This window comes from Corvus brachyrhynchos, unplaced genomic scaffold (assembly GCF_000691975.1).
Source record: "Corvus brachyrhynchos isolate BGI_N302 unplaced genomic scaffold, ASM69197v1 scaffold5, whole genome shotgun sequence".
In the NCBI taxonomy this organism is placed as follows: Eukaryota; Metazoa; Chordata; class Aves; order Passeriformes; family Corvidae; genus Corvus; species Corvus brachyrhynchos.
Genome location: NW_008238321.1, coordinates 8005660 through 8023980, shown reverse-complemented (window position 1 = coordinate 8023980; position 18321 = coordinate 8005660). Strand labels below are relative to the sequence as shown.

The window sequence follows — 18321 nt, the reverse complement described above, 5'->3', positions numbered from 1 at the left end:
ACCAGCCCCTCGGACACCGCGGCTCCTGCCATCGTCGTCCGCCCGCGCAACACCAGCGTGGTGTCGGGGAGCAGCGAGGCCACCCTGGAGTGCGTGGCCAACGCCAGGTATGGGAACACCTCCCCAGCTCTCAGTGTGACTCTCTGTCTATTCCAAAGAAGGACAAACGGTTTTATTTTCATTTTTTTTATTATTAATTTGGAGATTGAAGCAGGATACTTGCTCTTCAGAGCAACCTTATGAATGATCTTGTTTGTCTAATATTACTGAATTAAACCTATTGATTTTTCTGGCCAAATGAGGATGCAGGCAGGAGTGCTTTCCTGCCTTGTCCTCACATGGAAAGGAAAAGAAGTGCTGTTCAAGCAGCAGGCATTACCTTAAGGAAAAAATTATGGGGAGGGTTAATAATATTTCAGCTGTTGCCTATCAACAACAGAGGTGATACTGTCGAACAGTTGATGCCTCCTAGTAAATAAACATAGTGAGGATCTTCTATGAAGTCATTTCTTTCAGGCACTCTCATTTTGCAGTGATTATTGCTCAACTGTTCATAATGCACTGTAATATAGAATTCACAGCATTCCTCCTATGTTTCCATCTAATCTGGCCTTGAATAGCTTTGAATTTCAGTGGAAGTGAATAGTTGAAGTCCTCGGGTGATAAGACCGACTGATTTACTTTCCCCTCTGAGGGCAGAGATGTTCTTGATATGATTAATATTGTTTTGGTAATTGAGTTGTAATGAAAGCACTTCCCATGCAGCTGATTCCCATAGCAGTATTTACTCTTTTTGCTTGGAGAAATCAAATTATTAGCACTTAAGTGCTATTGCTGTATCAATTAGCTGTACTTGCATAATGCCACTTGAGTAGTCTGTAGTCCTTGATGTGCAGAAGTTATATATGCATTTACTTTCTACCAGCGTGTTTTGGGGATAGAGGAAGACTTAAAGAAGTTTTATAATCTGTAATATGATATTCCTCATGTGTATAAATATATACATATATACACACAGATTATGCTGTAATATATATGTGGTTTACGATTTTATTCTTGTGTTTTTTGGCAGACCTCTTGAGAGGCTGAGTGTGACCTGGAAGAGGAATGGAATCAAGATCACCAGTGGCATCAGCAGCTTTGGGAGACGCCTCACTATCACCAACCCAACCTCTGCTGATGTGGGGATGTACTTCTGTGAAGCCAAACTCAGAGAGAGCACAGAGGAACCAGCAAGAGCAAAAGCTTTCCTTTCTATATTGGGTAATTCTCAAGGCAATGTGTTTTTTAGTAAAAAAGGCTCTAGGCTGAGATCTAATAGGAAATAAAATTGATATCTTAATATTTCATTGACCTTGCATTTGAACCTTTCTTCAGAGAACAGAACAAAGGAGGTGAAGGAGGGTTATCTTCCAAATTAATTCAGCTGTTCTTCCCCGCTAATATAAATTCATCAAATAGATTTTTTTAAACACTGCTGTAATTGTGAATCCCCTCTGAAACTATACATTTAATGGGAATTTTGAGAAATACAGTACTAAAATCCTTAATGGACAGCTTCCCTATCCTGGCTTTTAGGTACATTAAATCCTGATTAACTCCTGGCTTGCTTACATCTAGTTTTCATATGTCAAGTGCCTGTATTTTTGAAAGAAGGCTTTTAGGAGCACTCCTGTGCCTCGTGTGCTGCAAGTGCCAGTCGGAGGCCAAGGACGTTCTGCAGGCACAGAGCACTGCTGAGGCAACAGGACGGGGAATGAAAGGCCATTAAAGCAGCTCTGTTTGCTGGACCTTCAATTCCCAAGAAAACTTTGGAATTAACACTTTAAAAGGGGATATTGCTGCCCTTTCCTTGCCTGTTTCCACAACCACCACCTCTCCAAGTGCTGCTTGTAGGGAGGAGGTTGGAATTTGGAAATGATGGTTCCTGGCATGTTGTGATCTGATGGAATTCTGCCTGTTAGCAGAGTGCACACAGCGTGGAGTGGTTTAGGACTTTTAGTCTAAAAGAGGTGTTTTAGACTAGGGACACTGAGATGTTTTTAGCCAGAGCTGATTGTGTAAAGTCAAGCTTTTATCTGCAGGAGTGTCTGGGGGAGGTCGTAGCCCTGGCAATGCCACCAGTCCCGGTGCTTCTCAGGGTTCGGGCCCGTATGCTCCCAGAGCTTTGCAGAGGGAATGCAGCCCACAATTCTCTACATCTTTAAGCCTTCTGAAAATACAGTTTTAAAGACTGCTGTATGATCTGTATTCTGCTAAAGCAATTTGTAGTAGTTGCTGTTAAGTGAGAAAGCAGCTCTTCCCTCTGCAGAGCTCCATTCCAGATTCATCTGTAGCACTGTGTGTCTGTTATATTTAGTACCTGCTGGACAAAATTTGGTTCCAGTCTTTTTCCTTGCCCTCTGTTTCTTAGAGTTATTACGTTCCCTTTAAGGAGCAGAGATGGATTTCACTTATTTATAGGTTTTGTTGAAACTCTTCCTTATTCATAAGATTTTATTTTAGCTGGTTTGCCTTTGTTGCTATGATGTCAGATCCAGCCTAATGCAACTTAAAGCAGCCTCTTGGTTAATGTGAAAGATTCTTAAATACAGTTACCATAAAACTGAAAAATAATCACTGGGGAATCATATTAAACTAGCAGTGCTTTAGTAGCTTACCTACTCTCTTATTTTAAAATGTGTTATTTATTTCTTATCCAGTTTTAGGAGGCTGTCAGGGAATGAAGTTATGAAAAGGTCTGTAGATAAGAACAAGCAGATGAAAGAAAGCAGAAACAAATTGGTTACCAATTACTTTTATTTCCTTCTGATGGAACACGACACTTCAGATGCAGGTGTTTACTCAATGTGTCAGCAAAGCCTGATAGATTTCTTTATTTATGAGTTTCTTGAGCTGCAAGATGGATCTCTAATTCTAAACAGGGAGCCAAATCAAAGGATTAGTATTTAATGCATAACTTATATTCAGCTTTAGAATTCTTGGATGGATCTGGCTGTCATTTAATTAGTCAAGGGACAGGTTCTAGAGGAAAGTGCAGACAAGATTCAAACCTAAGGCTTTCTGCAGTGTATCTCTCCTAGTCCATGGGGGCAGTACTTAGAGAGAATCAGGAATGCTTGTCCATTTGCATGCATAAAATATTTGTAGTGTGTATGTGTAGATTGGGAGCTGATAATGAGCTGTACTTCTTGGGAGAGTAACACAGTGTGGATTTAATGAGGGGCCTTGACTAACAGAAAAAGGAAATTGTCTTAAAAGAAGAGGTTTGTTTTCAAAATGGGAGAAATCAAATGCAGGCCCTCAATAGCATGGCTGTGAGAGCTTCTGTGGATCAATAGAGAAAAATATTTTGTTGTCAACAGGTGGAGTAGGGGTAGCAATAAAAGGATGCATCAAAGATGTCACAAGCACTGAGCTAATCAAAGCTTTTTTCCAAATACATCAGTCTTTGACTTTCCCAGCAAAGAGAAGCAGCACAATTTGAGTGTGGCTCTGATGGTGACTAGAGCTCTATTAGAAGGTAGTAATTTGTTGAGCAGATGCCTTCGTACTAAGTTTCACTATTTGTGACCTACAGTATTATCTCAGAAGTTTTTCTGGATGTTTCTGAGTGTACATCTCTGTAAATTAAAATCACAATAATATTTGAAAAACCTGAGTGTCCAGTATATTAGAGTAGTGCTGCATAAACAAGAAGAAAATCCTCTAGTTGTGTGCTGCTGCAATTTTCTTCTGAATGTGGCAAAGAGCTTCCTGACATCTTCATATTGTTCCAGGAAAGATAAACTGAGGTGGTTCCAAACCTCGGTTTTATTAGCTGCAGTTGTTATAAATTTTTAAAGGGTATCATGTTCCTCGCTTGGCAGAGTAACAGTTTGGGAAAGATTTGTTGCAGATTAGATAAGAGCACATTTGTTTTATCACTAACAGTTTGAAGATTAAGTAATTTAAAGAGTCTTCCCATGAACAAACCAATTTGAAAGCTGAGATAATCTTAAATTCTTTTGCTCCACTTCTGCAAGTTTTGTTAGTGACAAATGGCAATAGTCATTTCTTAAGTGACTGTTCTACAGGAAATTATTAATTTTAGGAGCTTAAGAAAATGGGGAAAAAAACTCTTCCACTGAAATCCAAACTGCTCTTTAAATTAAATGTAGTCAGAAAGTAAAACCTGAACAAAATTAGGAGAAAAACAGAAGGGCCTGGCATGATGAGGGGTTGTACAGAACTGAGGGTTGAAGCCTTGTTAGTCTGTCCAAAGGAATATAAAGGAATAAAACAGAGTCAGAGTAGAGGGCTTCCCTTCTTTTGGATCATTTTTGTGCTCAGAGAACTACATTAAAAGAGAATTCAGCTCTGTGGGACCATGGGATTCGGGAACACATCGGGAAAATTCCAGTGTTGGCATGAAGGGCCCATCTGGCTGGGCTCTAACATGGACTGTGGGGCTGTTTCTCCCTCCCTGTTCTCCAGTAGTGACCAGATGCTGAAGGGTCTTCCTTGTGCACTGTGGCTGCTCAGGAATTTGCATTGAGTGTGTATAGAACTGTCAGAGCAGAAGTTATTTCCTTCTGTAGCTACGAGCATCTCAGTGCCTCGTGCTCAGACCTCTGGAAACAGCAGCTCTTGTGGCTCCAGCTTAGACACTTTGAAACACTGCAGATGCTGTCTTTGAAAGCGGTGGAAAGAATTTTTCATGTGTGGCGCTTAAGAGAAGATCCTGATGACTGTGTTCATCTACTGTGTAAGAAAATAATAAGTTTTCAGGGAAGCTATAATACGAAATGTCTTTGGACTCGCCTAATCAGAGTTTGGGCTCAAAGGAAAGAAATATTGACAGCTTTTGATTTGTAAAGCCTCAGAGATTCTGAGACTGGCATAGACTTGCTGCCTTGGGACCAAATGCAACAGGACCTATCCCACAGGAAAGTAGTGAGACTTCTGGGCAGCCCAGCTCTGTCTCTGACATTCCTGAGAAGTTCTTCCTCCTTTCAGCCCTGCAGACAGGACCTGTGTTCCCCAGGCTGTTATTTCAGAACACACAGGCTGTAGCTCGCAGTAGGGGTAGTAGCAAGAAACCACACAGATCTTTTCATCTCTCTCTGTTTTAACCTGATACTCATGCAAAGAAAATTCCTGCTCCGAGAGGAGCCTGCTGTACCTGCATCCACAATGGGGCTTCTCTCCCAGCATGGTCAGTCTGATCTCCTGTCTGCAGCTACAGACTTTGTACCTACAAGGGGCTGTCAAGCTTCCAGTTCCTCTTCCTTTAGAAGATATCCACCAAATAAATTAGTTTATGGTAATGCTGGAGGAACGCTTCCATGTTGAAGGCTTGATTTTCCTCTTAAATATGCAGGCCTGAATTTCTGAGAGATGCAGGAATTTCAGCTTCAGAGGAGCCCCTAGGGCTTTCTCTGTTCTTTCTGACTTTCATGTGTGTATCTAGGATTAGGTCACACATCTCCAATGCAGCTTGAAGGGTATGTAATGGATGCTGACTGCTATCTTTTGAATGTTAAAATCAGTGACCATGTAACTCTGCACAGGAAAGTTAGAACAGGATCAAATTGTGTGGGCTCCCAAGGGCTTTTCTGAGACACATCTTTCCGGTGATACTTGGAGTGCAAAAAACCCCCCAAAGCCTCAACAACTATTAAAAGCATGTATTTATATTCAAATACTCTTTTCCCCCCTTGCCTGTACTTGACATTTTAGTGAAGATCAGTCGAACACCAATACAATATCCGAACAATGCAGTATCTGTTTCCTTCAGCCTAATGTGAGCTGTGGCCCCTCTCGTTGCCACATGCCACAATGCCAGCAGGGTGAGCTTGGAGTATTGGGTCCTTTCCTCTTCTAACTATTGTGATTCTATAATTGCCAAAAAATTGAAATGTTTGACCTGATACTGACAGATTACTGTCATGCCTGAAAATTGCTGTGTGTGGGGACTTGTGTCTGGCATGTTATAGACTTTGGAAGACATTATAATTTTGCCACATGTATTAAATTTCAGCACATGATTATTGCCTACAACAATAAATGTTAAATTCAGGCTGTGTGATTCAAACCAAGCCTTATAAATATGCAGTGGCATCATATATACTGCCAGCCAGAATGCCCCCTCAGAATGCCATCTGACCCCTATAAACAGTGCTGCATTTTTATGGCTTCTTTCTGACAGTCATTCATCAGGTGCTGTGTAACCTACATTCAGATACTCTGAATTTTTCCCTTGCAGTTAATGCTGGGCACTCAGGCCCTCGGGCACAAAACCTGGTGTGCAGATGACATATCTGACACCTCTGAAAAGTGAGGAACTGAGGTTTCAGTTGTCTAGCACCTGTAACTGGAGCTGTTTCCTCCACAGCCTGAGTTCTGTTGAATCCACAGGACGTTTAGAGCATCCATCCTGCTGGTGAATGGCACATGGATGTGCAAAAGCTGCACAATTGCATGGAAATTTTAAACTTCTTTACTTGGACGGTGACAGAGCACTGGAAGAGGCTGTCCAAAGAGGTTGTGTAGTGTCATTCTCTGGAGATGTTAAAACCCACCTGCAGCCTGCCCTGGATGAACCAGCTTTAGGGGAGGGATTGGTCTGGATGACCTCCATGGGTCACTTCCAACCCCACCCATTCTGTGGTTCTGTGTGAAATCACTCTTTTATTTGCCTCAAAACCCTAGGGGTGTCCCTACACCAAGAGTTCTGTTTCCCTCATTCCTTGCACCACCGAGGTTAATTTTCCACATATGTTAGGATTGCCACAGCACTGTTGTCCATGTGCTATTCTGGATCTTCCAGAAATCCCTTATGAATTAGCCTTTCATCCCACCCAGGCTTGTCTCAATCTCTAGTCAGTACAGGCCATAAATTGCAGAGTAGCTTCTGGAAGGTTTTCTGTGTCAGTGCTTATCTTTCAAGAATGGGATCTAACTCATCTGTGGGCAGCTGTTGTCTCTGTGTCAGGTGTAGTATTTGGCAGAGCTTCCAGCTGCTGGAGTGGCTGTGAGAACAGAGTTCCAGCAGGCTTTAGTCTAGGGGAAAAGGTTAGTCTGGGCTTCAAGACTGGAAATCAAATCTTTTGGCACCAAAAGTCCTCTGGGATCTGCCTCTGGCCTTTAGATTGCATCTTTCTGCTGCTCCTGCTCTTTTTCTGTCTTGTCTGCTTCTGTTTCTCCCTGCTTCTTTCAGAAAAAGCTGATGTGAGTCTTCCTTTTATAACATCGCATCCCGTTTGCTAAGTGACAGTTGTCACTGACTTCAGGTTCTTTGTCACGTAATTCATTGCTTGATACCTGCTCACCTAAGCATCCCTTAATGTCAGAAGTTTCTTTCAGGGTGACATAATAGCCTGTGTGGGATTTAAAGGATGGAGCACAGGTTGCAGGTTAGGATTTTGGGAGGGACAGAGGGAAAGACGACTGTGTAAATATGTCACGTGTAACTGCAGGAACTGTGCCGCAGCAGCAGCACATAAACAGAGGTCATGGAACCACGAGCATCTTTGAGGTCACACTAAGTGCTTTGCAGCCAGACTGAAGGCCCACAGTGAAGATAAATCTGCAAATTTATCACTGGTGTGTGAGTATGTTGCTGATCCAGGAGAAAGTTTGAGACCTGGTGGCTGAAGGTTGCCAAGTTTAGAGATTGGCCCATTAAGGGCAGAGTCCTTTATAAAAGGAAAGGTGCAGTCAGGAGCTCCCTAAGCAGAAGATAAACTTTGAACCTCACTGACTGAAGAGACATTTACAGAAGAAGCCCAGACTTAGAAGGGAATGTCTGGATGCTCTCTTGGACCAGTGCTGCTTTGTCCTCACCCCACAATCACATCAAATTGCCACCGAGTGAGAGATTCAAATTTTACTCTGAGAGATGGACGTGTGGACACTGACGTGTGTGGCCACAGACTGGACACATAGATAAGGACAGGAGGCTGAAAAGTTTGGAAATTAAAAAGTTAACATCCTGAGAAATGGACTGCAAGGAAAACATCAGGCAGGCTTTGGAGGATGGCATGAGAGGAAGGAGTGTACTCGGAGTGAAAACATGGACTTAGATGAATTGCAGAAGACTCAGCAACTTAGCTGATCAAACATGTCAAAGTGTGTGCCATCAGTGAATTTCAATTAAATGTTCAGCTTTTCAATTTGTTGTTGAGATTAACGCATGAGATCATATGCAATAAATCACAGCTTATTATGCATGTTTATTAATAGCTTTATATTTAAGCAGTGAGGATCAATAATGTTAATACATGAATATTATTAGAATATAATAAATCAGGTGGCTTGTTTTTATTGGTTTTGCTGGGTAAACAACTATTCCAGGCTGTTTGCAACCTCCCCTCCTCCCCTGCATGGTGTGCTGAAGACCAATATTGATTGGCCTTATTTGGAATGAATACAGAATTGTAATATCCATTGGTGCTCAAATGAGACCACAGTTCTGTACACCCAAGCAAGTATTTTATTGTAGTGAGAGGGAAGAAGTGCTGGGAAAGGGGAGTTTCTGTTCTGACCTGGTGCCTCCTGATGTCACCCCCGTGCAGTGACAGCCACACTTGCTATGCTGCAGATAGCAACAAGATTTTGCAGGATAAATTTATATGATTTTTATTTTATTTACTAAAATGCTGATGCCCTAGCAATAATATAACCACAAGTCTTTTTTTCCAGACATGTTTGGTGAAGAGTTTTAAGGGCAGGTCAGCTCAGCTGACCTTGGATGTTGTAGCTTCCCACGTATTTTAAAACATACTCAGTTTCCTTAAAATGGAAATAAAATAACTCTGTTTCATAAGCTACTTTCCTTGCCTTTTCTGTGTTTTCTAAAGCTTACCAGTGAGTTTGGTTATGCTACAAGAGAACTGTATTTATAATCAAGTAAAATCCTTCTAAAAACAGTACTCAGATGATAATTGCATTGAACAGACTTTGACAGTCTTTAGTTACCATGATAATAACTGCAACCTTCGTGCCTCTGGGACTTTGACATGATGCTCTTCAATTTTATGCTGCATAGAAGAAGGAGTTACATGCCAGCAAACTCTGCAATTTCTGCAGTCTGGTCTTTGTTTAATTAAACATCTAATATCTTTTCTTTAGCCCTAATGATAAAGTGGGGATTTTTATGATTATTACTATAACTTCAATTAAAGCATTAAATCTGTTTGCTTTCATAAAATAAAACAGTTGAGAGGAATTTCTTTTAATTATGCTGCACTTGTCCTCTGATGTCGACTCCCTGACATGCTATGGCACTTTATTTGAGGTGCTTCATGCCTTGCTGAGGTGAAATGCACTTTAGATACTGAAGCAAACTATCCTATAAAATGCTACATTGCAAATATAAACCTTTATAAACCTCTTGGGAGGGCCTTTCTAAGCAAAGAATTAACATGTTCCATGATTCAGTCCTATAAAATGAAAAGTAGCCCCTGCTCTGAGCATCAATTTGCAGCACAAACCCCTAAATCTTTACCTTCCATTGACTCAGCTCTGGAATTCATACTCAGCATAGCAAAACTTGTCAGCTTCTTTTTTTTATGATGCTTTTACTACCAAAAAAAACCTCACCTCCAAATAGACAAACCTTGGACAAACTAAACTGTTTGTAACCCCCTATATCAAATACTTGTGGAGAGATTCTGTGATGAATATTTTTTTTTTAATCAGCACCTGTTTTTCATTTTGCTGTGGCTTTGCTTGCTGACTTTTGTTTGCTTTCCCCATCCTCAAGAACCTCCCTATTTTACGGCTGAACCCCAGAATGTGATTTTGGCTGAGGTGGAGAAGGACGTGGACATCCTGTGCCAGGCCATGGGTGAGTCTGCAAAAGTGTTCCCAACCTGGATTGATGGCATGTGCATGTCCAGTCTTGAAGACATCATCTTATACAAACCATCTTTGTAAGCTTTTAATGTCTAGAAGTCTCTGTGTTATTGCTGATTATCACAGGTCCCATATGAAAGGAAGAGGGGTGGCCTTTCCCCTTGGAGAGTTGAGCAGTTCTTGTGATTTAGTTTAGTTTGGAATAATGCTGGCACGTTGATGTTTGTCTATGGGGAGCACAAGTCCTGCTCCTGTCACTCTGGGACCCTGCCTGTGCTTCAGAGTTGTCACTAGACAAGAGATTTGAAAATCTAGAGCCAGAAAATGGACTGAGGGAAAAGCATGGTTATGAAACCCGTTATTTGCAATGCAAACAGTCATTATTTCCAATAGTTCCACTGCCCTTTCTTCTAAAACTAAGAGAACTTTTATACTGAATAGAAATGTCAGTAACTCTGACATCTGAATGTAGTTATGAAATCTGCAGGAGAACTTATATATGTGGTTTTTAATTGGCTGGTGGTTTGTTATTATAAAAGGCTTCCAGTGTCTAGAATTTCACCTAACTAAAATGATGTTTCAAGTAGAGTTGCACAGAAATGCAATCACCACCTATTTCAGCACTCTGGTAAGGTAGGAGACATTGTCATGATGTGTTTAGAGCAGGTTTCTCAAAGTCACCAAATTTCTACGTGACTCTGGCAAGGGACTGAACATTTTTTTCTCAATTTCCCTGGTGCTGAGTTTAAGAAGCAACACACATAAAATGCCATGAAATCCTTCGGGAAAAAGATCACATCCTTGATTTAAAAAGCACCCAAACCTAACTAACAGCTTACTTGTGTGGTGCCTTTCTCTAAATCAGAGCCAATGAAGATGTTTTTACTGCATGATTATGTTATTGCCAATATGATTCAAGCATTTTTCTCCTTGTTTTATGTAGGAAGGAGTCAGCACTGCTATTCTAGAAGGAATCTTTGCAAACTGTGTGATAAGAAAGTGTGTGTTAAGGGTGCTCTGCTGATTTGGAATTTCAGAAGCCTATGATGAGATCTCTTACAAAAAGCTCTCATGGAAATGAAACTATCAGATGATAAGAGACAATGTCTTCTTATTAATTAATAGCTCTTTAAGCAAAACACAGCAGGACCTGCTGTCAGTGGAGTTCCCCAGGAACCAAACTGCTGTCTCAAATGTTTTTCATGGATTAAAAAAAAAAAAAAAAAAAAAAAAACAAGACAACCCAACCCAAAACCTGGAGGAATCAGGGAGACCTGAGTTTGACTTCAGCTCTTCCTTTACCCTAACTCTTACTTTGAGCAGTTTAGTTCCCAAGCGGGTTGATGGGGCACTCATAACCATTCTCAGTGGAGATATGGGAATCCTTTTTAGACAAAACTAATTATTTCTGCTCAGCTCTTGTAGTGCACATCTGATTTGCTGATGCATGTGGTGCAGGAGCATGAGAACCTCTTTCCTTGTGGATTATTTTGCTGAGTATCTATAACACAGACTTACAAGGGGCAGGACATAGAGGAGTTTTGATCCATTATTACACAAATCTGGCAATTGCCAGCACTTAAAGATGGCAAATGAAGGTTGCTGCCTTCCTGCTCTGAGCTGAGAGAATGAAGCACTGGGGAAACTGCAGAGCTGCCCTCTACCTTTGCTATAAAAGGAAGACAGATTGTATTTCCCCCAGGCCCATCAGGTTCTGTGCACAAAGCCCATTTGCCAAGACTTCGAGCACTATGAATGTGTGAGAGACAGATTAATTTCACAGTATAAGCAGAGATTAACGGTAAATAAAATTGCAACTTGCACCGACCAGCTCCCTGCTCCCTGTAATGGAGTTTCAGTGTATCAGGCCACAGGAACCAGGCTCTGCTGTTTATCTTCCAGCAGTGGCTGATGCACCCTGAATGTTCAATGGCTTCCCTTTAAATGCTCTTTCTTATTTGCTTGTGGAAAGTTTAGAGCTTCAGGCAGTGGTGGTGGTGTCTGGGGAACGCAGTTAATTGGACTTCAGTTCTACCTGTTTAGAGAAGTAGATGGAAGAGAGGCTTTGGGGATTCCCCAGTAGCTCACTGGGATCTAGAGGAGGTGCTAAAAAATAAATAACAAAGATGACACAGTGAATATCCTGAGCCTTTCATTGAGGTTCTTAAGTTAAATTTGGCAGAGAGTCAAGCAGCTGTTTCACAGATGGAGGAGCTGAGCCTCGGGTTCCTTAAGTTATTTGCCCAAGGTTACAGAAGAAGTGGCAAAGCCAGAACCAGCATCTCTGTTTCCTGCCTTCCCTTCCTCCCCCTGACACTAGATTAATTTGTCTGTGAAAAATGAATAGTGCTGCACACAACTGAGAAAGAAGGTTATTTTATTTATTATTGCCAGTCCTTTAGGCCACTCTCACCTCTCAAGCTGCAGGGTCAGGCTGATACTGCTTGGAAAGGTAGAGTGCAAAAGGTCTATAAGGTGTGTTCTCTTCATAATTTTTTCACCAGTTGTTTAGAGAAGAAAAGAAGCAAAATTCCTTTGCGGGTGTGTGGAGAGGAAAGGTTGTGGGGTGAGTAGAAGAGGAAGAGAAGAGAAGCTGGGTTTTAACCATTTTTACAACCAAACAGGTAGCAAAATTAGAAGAGAGCATGTGTACAACTTGGCAGACAAATCTCTGTGGGAAGATCAGTAAAGCCCAAATGAATGCTGCTGACAGGCGTCAGAGTGCTCAGATAAGATCCTATTATTCAGACTCATAACTTTGAGTGGAGGAAGATACCCGTAACTGAAAAGTAGAGAAATAGAGATGGTAATATTCAGTTTGTCAGCTGAGTTGGTGATAGGAAGGTGTATCTCACAGTGATTATAGGATTAGAAGGTTTGCCAATACTGTTAGTAGAATGGGATTTATGGAATGACACCAGTGTTAAAGGTTTGAGTGTTCTGAATGCAGGATTTCATTATTTCCTCGGTGCCTATCAAGTCTAATGTGTGGGAAAATGGAGTTGCTATTATTTAAACTTGAAATCATTTCCAGGCTTCTCAGCATCAAGAGAACTATTCCATTTTGCATCATCTGTTTCTTCATTACTCAGTGATAATTTGTATTTGCCCAGGAGGATTTTCGAGAGATGAATAACACTCTCACCGAGAATTGTGAACATTGAAATTTACGCTAATTCTGTATATGGGCTGTTGTATGAAATTTAAATTATGCCTATTGCAAGCTCCTACACCACGTCTATTCTCTATCAGACAATGCACTCTACATAGTGGGTTTCTTCCTGAGATGATTATCTGCATTATGAGTACATTTTATTTTATCAGCAGAACAAAAGCATCAGAGGTGATTGAAGTAAATGATATGTGTTTATAAAAGTAACAACAGCAATTGGATGTTGTTTTTTAGTCATTTCCATACATTGTTTGTACATTCTTTCCAGAGTTAATACAGCTTTTGTCTGTATAAAGAGAATAAGTACACTGAGAGAAGATATGAATGGAAGTATAACACAGTAGTATTTAATTTTGGGAGTTTTAAGATTATAATGATGATTATATAGATCTTCCCATGGCACTTTATCTCTCAGAACATCAAGTGACTGCCAGCATTGCAGTGAAATTCATTGTCTGCAGATGCTCAGTTCATCAGTGACATCCCATCCTCCGTGCTTTGGTGAAACTGTTTTTTTCTATTTGGGCAAATTTCACTCACCCATGAATTTAAGTTCGTGGTCTCTTACCTTATTACAAGAGGTTGTGTAGGTCTGAAGTTTTAAGTGAAATGTGTTCAAAAACACCCCGGGTGCTGTGTCCAGTTCTGGGCCCTTGGTTCAGGAAGGACATTGAGGGGCTGGAGCATGTCCGGGGAAGGGTCTGAAGTGTAAATCCTGTGAAGAGCAGCTGAGGAAGTTGGTGGGGCTCAGCCTGGAGTAAAGGAGGATCAGAGGGGAGCTTCTTGCTCTCCACAACTCCCTGAGGTGAGGTTGTAGTGAGATGGGGGTCAGGCTCTGCTCCCAGGGACCAACAGGCAGGATGAAAGGAAATGGTCTTAAGCTGTGCCAGGGGAGGGTCAAGTTGGACATCAGGAAGAATTTCTTCCCAGAAAGGGTGATCAGACATTGGAGAGGTGCTCAGGAAGGGGATGATCTTGGAGGTCTTTTCCAATCTTAATTACTCAGTGATTTTCTAATCACGTAATAAAATACCTGCCTCACTTCTGATCTCTGCAGAGAACCCCCAGCATTTGATCCAGTAGGGATTTCCAGGATGTCAAGATAAAACATTGTCTGATATGAGCAGTGGGATGAGAACAGCTGTCTGAGACTGTTCTAGGCCCCTGACATCTCTTGAGGAAAAAAGAATCCTACATTATTTGTGTATAATAAATTTACAGCCACTTCATCCCAGCTGACAGGGACATGACAGCAACAAAAATATGTGTGAAATAACTGTGTCAGGGTTTGTGGAACATGCACATGAAAGAAAACAGGAATAAATGGGACTGTAAGTTTTATCTAGGCTAGGAATTTTATTTCACTTTATGCCTGCTTTTTTCAAACAACAGGTGAAGCTTGAGACTGAATAAAAATAATAATAATGTAAAGCTATCCCATTGTTGGCAACATGTTGCTTGTACATTGGCTCAAACCAAGCTGCTAAATTGGGACTCAAGTACAGCCATGTGAGCACTTCATTTTTCATGTGTAATTTGCTATTTCCTTTGTATTTTAGCCATCTTAGCTACAGTAGCACAGAGGAATGTTATTTGGGATGGAACGGTCTTACAGAGTGGCTGTATTGCCACGCTGCTGCTGTTTAAGGAGCATGATTCTGGCTTTCCACATGAAATGGCTCCAAATCCTATTTTGTAGTAGCATGAAATATGATTGGGTGAAGAAAGTAATTTGATAACATGTTTTCTCAACATTCCTCCTTCAGTGTTTGCTGGCTTTATTCCCTTGTGTCCTGTAGTGTGTTATTACCATTGATAATGTGAGATGTAGCCTTCATTTATCTAAAGCAGCTCGGAAAAAATATAAACAATTGGTGTAGAAAGATGGGAAAACAGGGATGTGACCATGACAGTGCTTTGCAAAGACTAATAGCGATTTATTTGTTGGAATAGGTGTTCCCATCCCCACCCTGGTGTGGTACAAGGACTCAGTTCCCCTGAGCAGGTTGGAGAACCCCCGGTACAAGGTGCTGCTGAGCGGGGGGCTGCGGATCCACGCGCTGCGGCCCCAGGACGCCGGCATCTTCCAGTGCTTCGCCAGCAACCAAGCTGGGGAGATCCAGACCTACACCTACCTGGATGTGACCAGTGAGTGAGGAGTGGTGGCACGGGGTGCAGGAGGTGTCATCCCTGTAGGTGACCCCACACCCATCACATTTGTCTGAGCTGCTGTAGTTTGACCCACAGAGCCCTGATTTCTAGTCAAGTGTAGCTGCCCCAGCTGTAAGGAAACCCAAAATGCCCCTGTGGCCTCAGCACAATCTGCTGAAGCCTGTGGAAAAGCTCTCCATGACATCAGGAGAGGTTGAGGTGAACTCATCTATTCCACACAGCAAAAAAGAGATCTTAGTGAAAAGGAAAAAAAAAAAAAGAAAGATTAATTGTGAAGTACTTTTATCTTTCTTTCATATTTCCACTCTAATGTAATTCTATCCTGAAGTTGAGCTACTGCTTCATGATTGTGCATGCTATCATTTTATATGCCTTTGTCCCCAACTGCATTTAGTTGGGAAAAAGAAAGAAAGTTCAAGTTAAATGTCTTTTTTGGCCGAAAAGTCAGATTAAATGGTTTTGTTAATGACGTGCATGCTTCTCTGTGGAAGAATTACAAATCCTAGTAGTCTCTTTTAAAAGTGATTATTAACAGTCATTTCTGTAATATTAAACTTCTCTTCAGGAAGCTGATTTTTAGCCCAAGAGCAGTTTGCACATACCAACCAGAATTTCTACTGGCCTCAGAAAATAAATCAGCCCCAGTTCAATATAGATCTAGGAAACTGCAGGAAAAAAACTGCAATAAAATGCAACTGGGGGAAAATAAGAGAGAAAGAAACTTAGAAAATATCTTGGATAAGGCTCAGGTTCTAAATTCTTTTGGCTGACATTTAAGTTTCAAAGTTAATGCCTTTCTCAAGTTGCCTTTCATCCTAAAGGACTCTGTTATGAAGATGAAGGAAAATAGTTTTGTTTATCTAGATTTCTCAAGTTCCCCCCAAACACTCATTTTGAGCTTTATCTTCCTTTCTCTTTAACCCATCTTACTTGTACAGGTACAAGCGCTGATAGATTTTTATTTTCTGTGTAGGTAATAAACAGGATTAGACAATTCCTGGGAGATGAATAAGAAAAGGTTACAGTCACTGCTGAAAGGTTTTCATGTCTTATGGTCATGTCCTTCTCCATGATCAGCTCTATAAAAGTGGATGCAAAGTAGTCCATGATAATAGTTAAAGGATCTTTCTGAGAGCTGATGCACTGAGCGTGTTTGAATTTTTTATTCTAGACATCAAACCAGCCTTTATCCAGCCCCCAGAGGACACCACAGTCACCGAGGGGATGACTGCAGTGCTGACCTGCGAAGTTTCAGGGGCTCCCCGACCTGCCATCTCCTGGAAGAAAGGTAGCCAGTTATTAACTTGTAGAAGAGCTGTAATCCACATTTTCCTCTCCATTCCTGTCACTGAGATCCTGTAGATCCATTCAGAGCCTCTTTCCCCTTTCCCCTATCCCATGAGCAGCGGGTTTGCTGTGGGGCCGTTGCGAGCAGGTGCCCGGGCAGGATGTAACGTTTTGGAAGAGCTGGAATTGCAGTGCCTGATCCCTGAGCCCACCTGACACTAATCATGCTGCTTCCCCCTCGTGTGTTTCAGGAGAGCAGATCTTAGCCAGTGGCTCGGTGCAGATTCCTCGCTTCGTTCTCCTCGAGTCTGGAGGACTCCAGATAACGCCCGTGTTCCTGCAGGATGCTGGCAATTACACTTGCTGTGCAGCCAACTCTGAAGGAGCTCTGAATGCTTTTGTGATGCTGACAGTGTGGAGTAAGGATAATGCTTTGTTTAAAGTCTAACTTTAATCAAGTATTAATCAGTTTTTGTTGTGCGCTCAGGAAATTTTCATAAGTAATTATGCTTTTCTCGTTAATAGAGGTACTTGTATGATTTAATAGGAATAATGTGTCTATTTTAGGAAGCCTATCACAAATACCCTTTTTGTTTGGAAAATTATGCATATAAATCTCTATTTTGTGAAAGGAAGTGTATTTAAATAGAGCTTCAATCACAATTACAGTTTTACTCAGGTTTTTCATTGGCATCTTGCATTGCAAGTCAGAGTTTTTAACTTGTAGATTTGGCTGTTTCCAGGTGGTTTCTCCCTCCAGGAGTGTGCAGGCAGCAGAGATCAGTCCGTGCTGGTACTGAGGCTGTGGCCACAGTTACAACAGATAGAGGTGGTTTCTCCCTCCAGGAGTGTGCAGGCAGCACAGATCAGTCCGTGCTGGTACTGAGGCTGTGCCCACAGTTACAACAGATAGGATTTTCCTCATATTTTTGTATTTTTTTGTTACCCTGGGTGCTGCTGGAAGCCAAATCAAAGTGCAGCAGATTTCAGCTTATCCCTCGTGCTACAGACTGGTGTGAACATAGGAAATGGTTTTGCCATTCACCATTTTCCCTTGATCTCTATGTTTTTTATTTCTTCTGTTGGAGAAGAAAGTCTGATCCAAGAGGTTCACCTGTGTTACTCCTAAGTGAGTTAAATTGAAGTGTAACATGGTTTTTGCTACTCAAGGTACAAAATAATGATCCGTGAGCTGGGACTAAGAGCAACTGAAAATAATGAAGATGATGAGGATTAATAGAGAAGTGTTGTGGCCCTCTCTCCTCTCCAGCACCTGAAGTACTGGTTTATGCTGCTGATGTGTGGTGCATATTTGGCATTTGTTAATCCCCAAAGTCTGCAATCGGCCACATATTTCCTTTTGAACTTGGGAAAACATTTCTGGCAGTGACTGTAAGGTATTCGTGTCACGTGGCCGTTGTATTTATGTCTTATTGACAATATAGAGTTGGTGTAGATATCAGGATGGTGTAAATTGAATGATATCCAGGATCAAGTAAAGGAGATCCTTCCTATTAATTCTCAAAGCTATGGTTGTTACATGTATTAAAGATAGCTCCTGTTCATTGTACTGCATGCAGGGAAGAAATGTGAATATAACCTGATGTTTGTGTAGCAACAGCATCATTATAGAGCCAGAAGTCTTACATAGTTACACCAGGAGTAATGATGAAAATTCCATGCTGTTAGAGTCAGCTTTTGATTTTGCTGATGGTCCCTTCTTCTGCATGTGCGAGATATCTCAGTAGATGCTGATTATCGCTGTAGGGATTTGGGACTTATTAACATTATCCACATATCTTCCATGCTCGCCCTGGTTGTCTCCCTGCCTCAGCCGATGCTCTCTGCTG

General features: G+C 41.4%; 1 protein-coding gene across 1 annotated transcript in view; it reads left to right on the top strand.

Moving 5' to 3' along the window:
* The window catches only part of SDK1 (sidekick cell adhesion molecule 1), a 388322-nt gene that overhangs the window by 233220 nt on the left and 136781 nt on the right, over positions 1-18321 (top strand). The window contains 6 exon segments of the mRNA XM_017734101.1: positions 6-107; positions 1073-1263; positions 9749-9832; positions 14966-15160; positions 16356-16472; positions 16723-16890. Of these exon segments, the coding sequence (XP_017589590.1) occupies positions 6-107; positions 1073-1263; positions 9749-9832; positions 14966-15160; positions 16356-16472; positions 16723-16890 (857 nt within the window).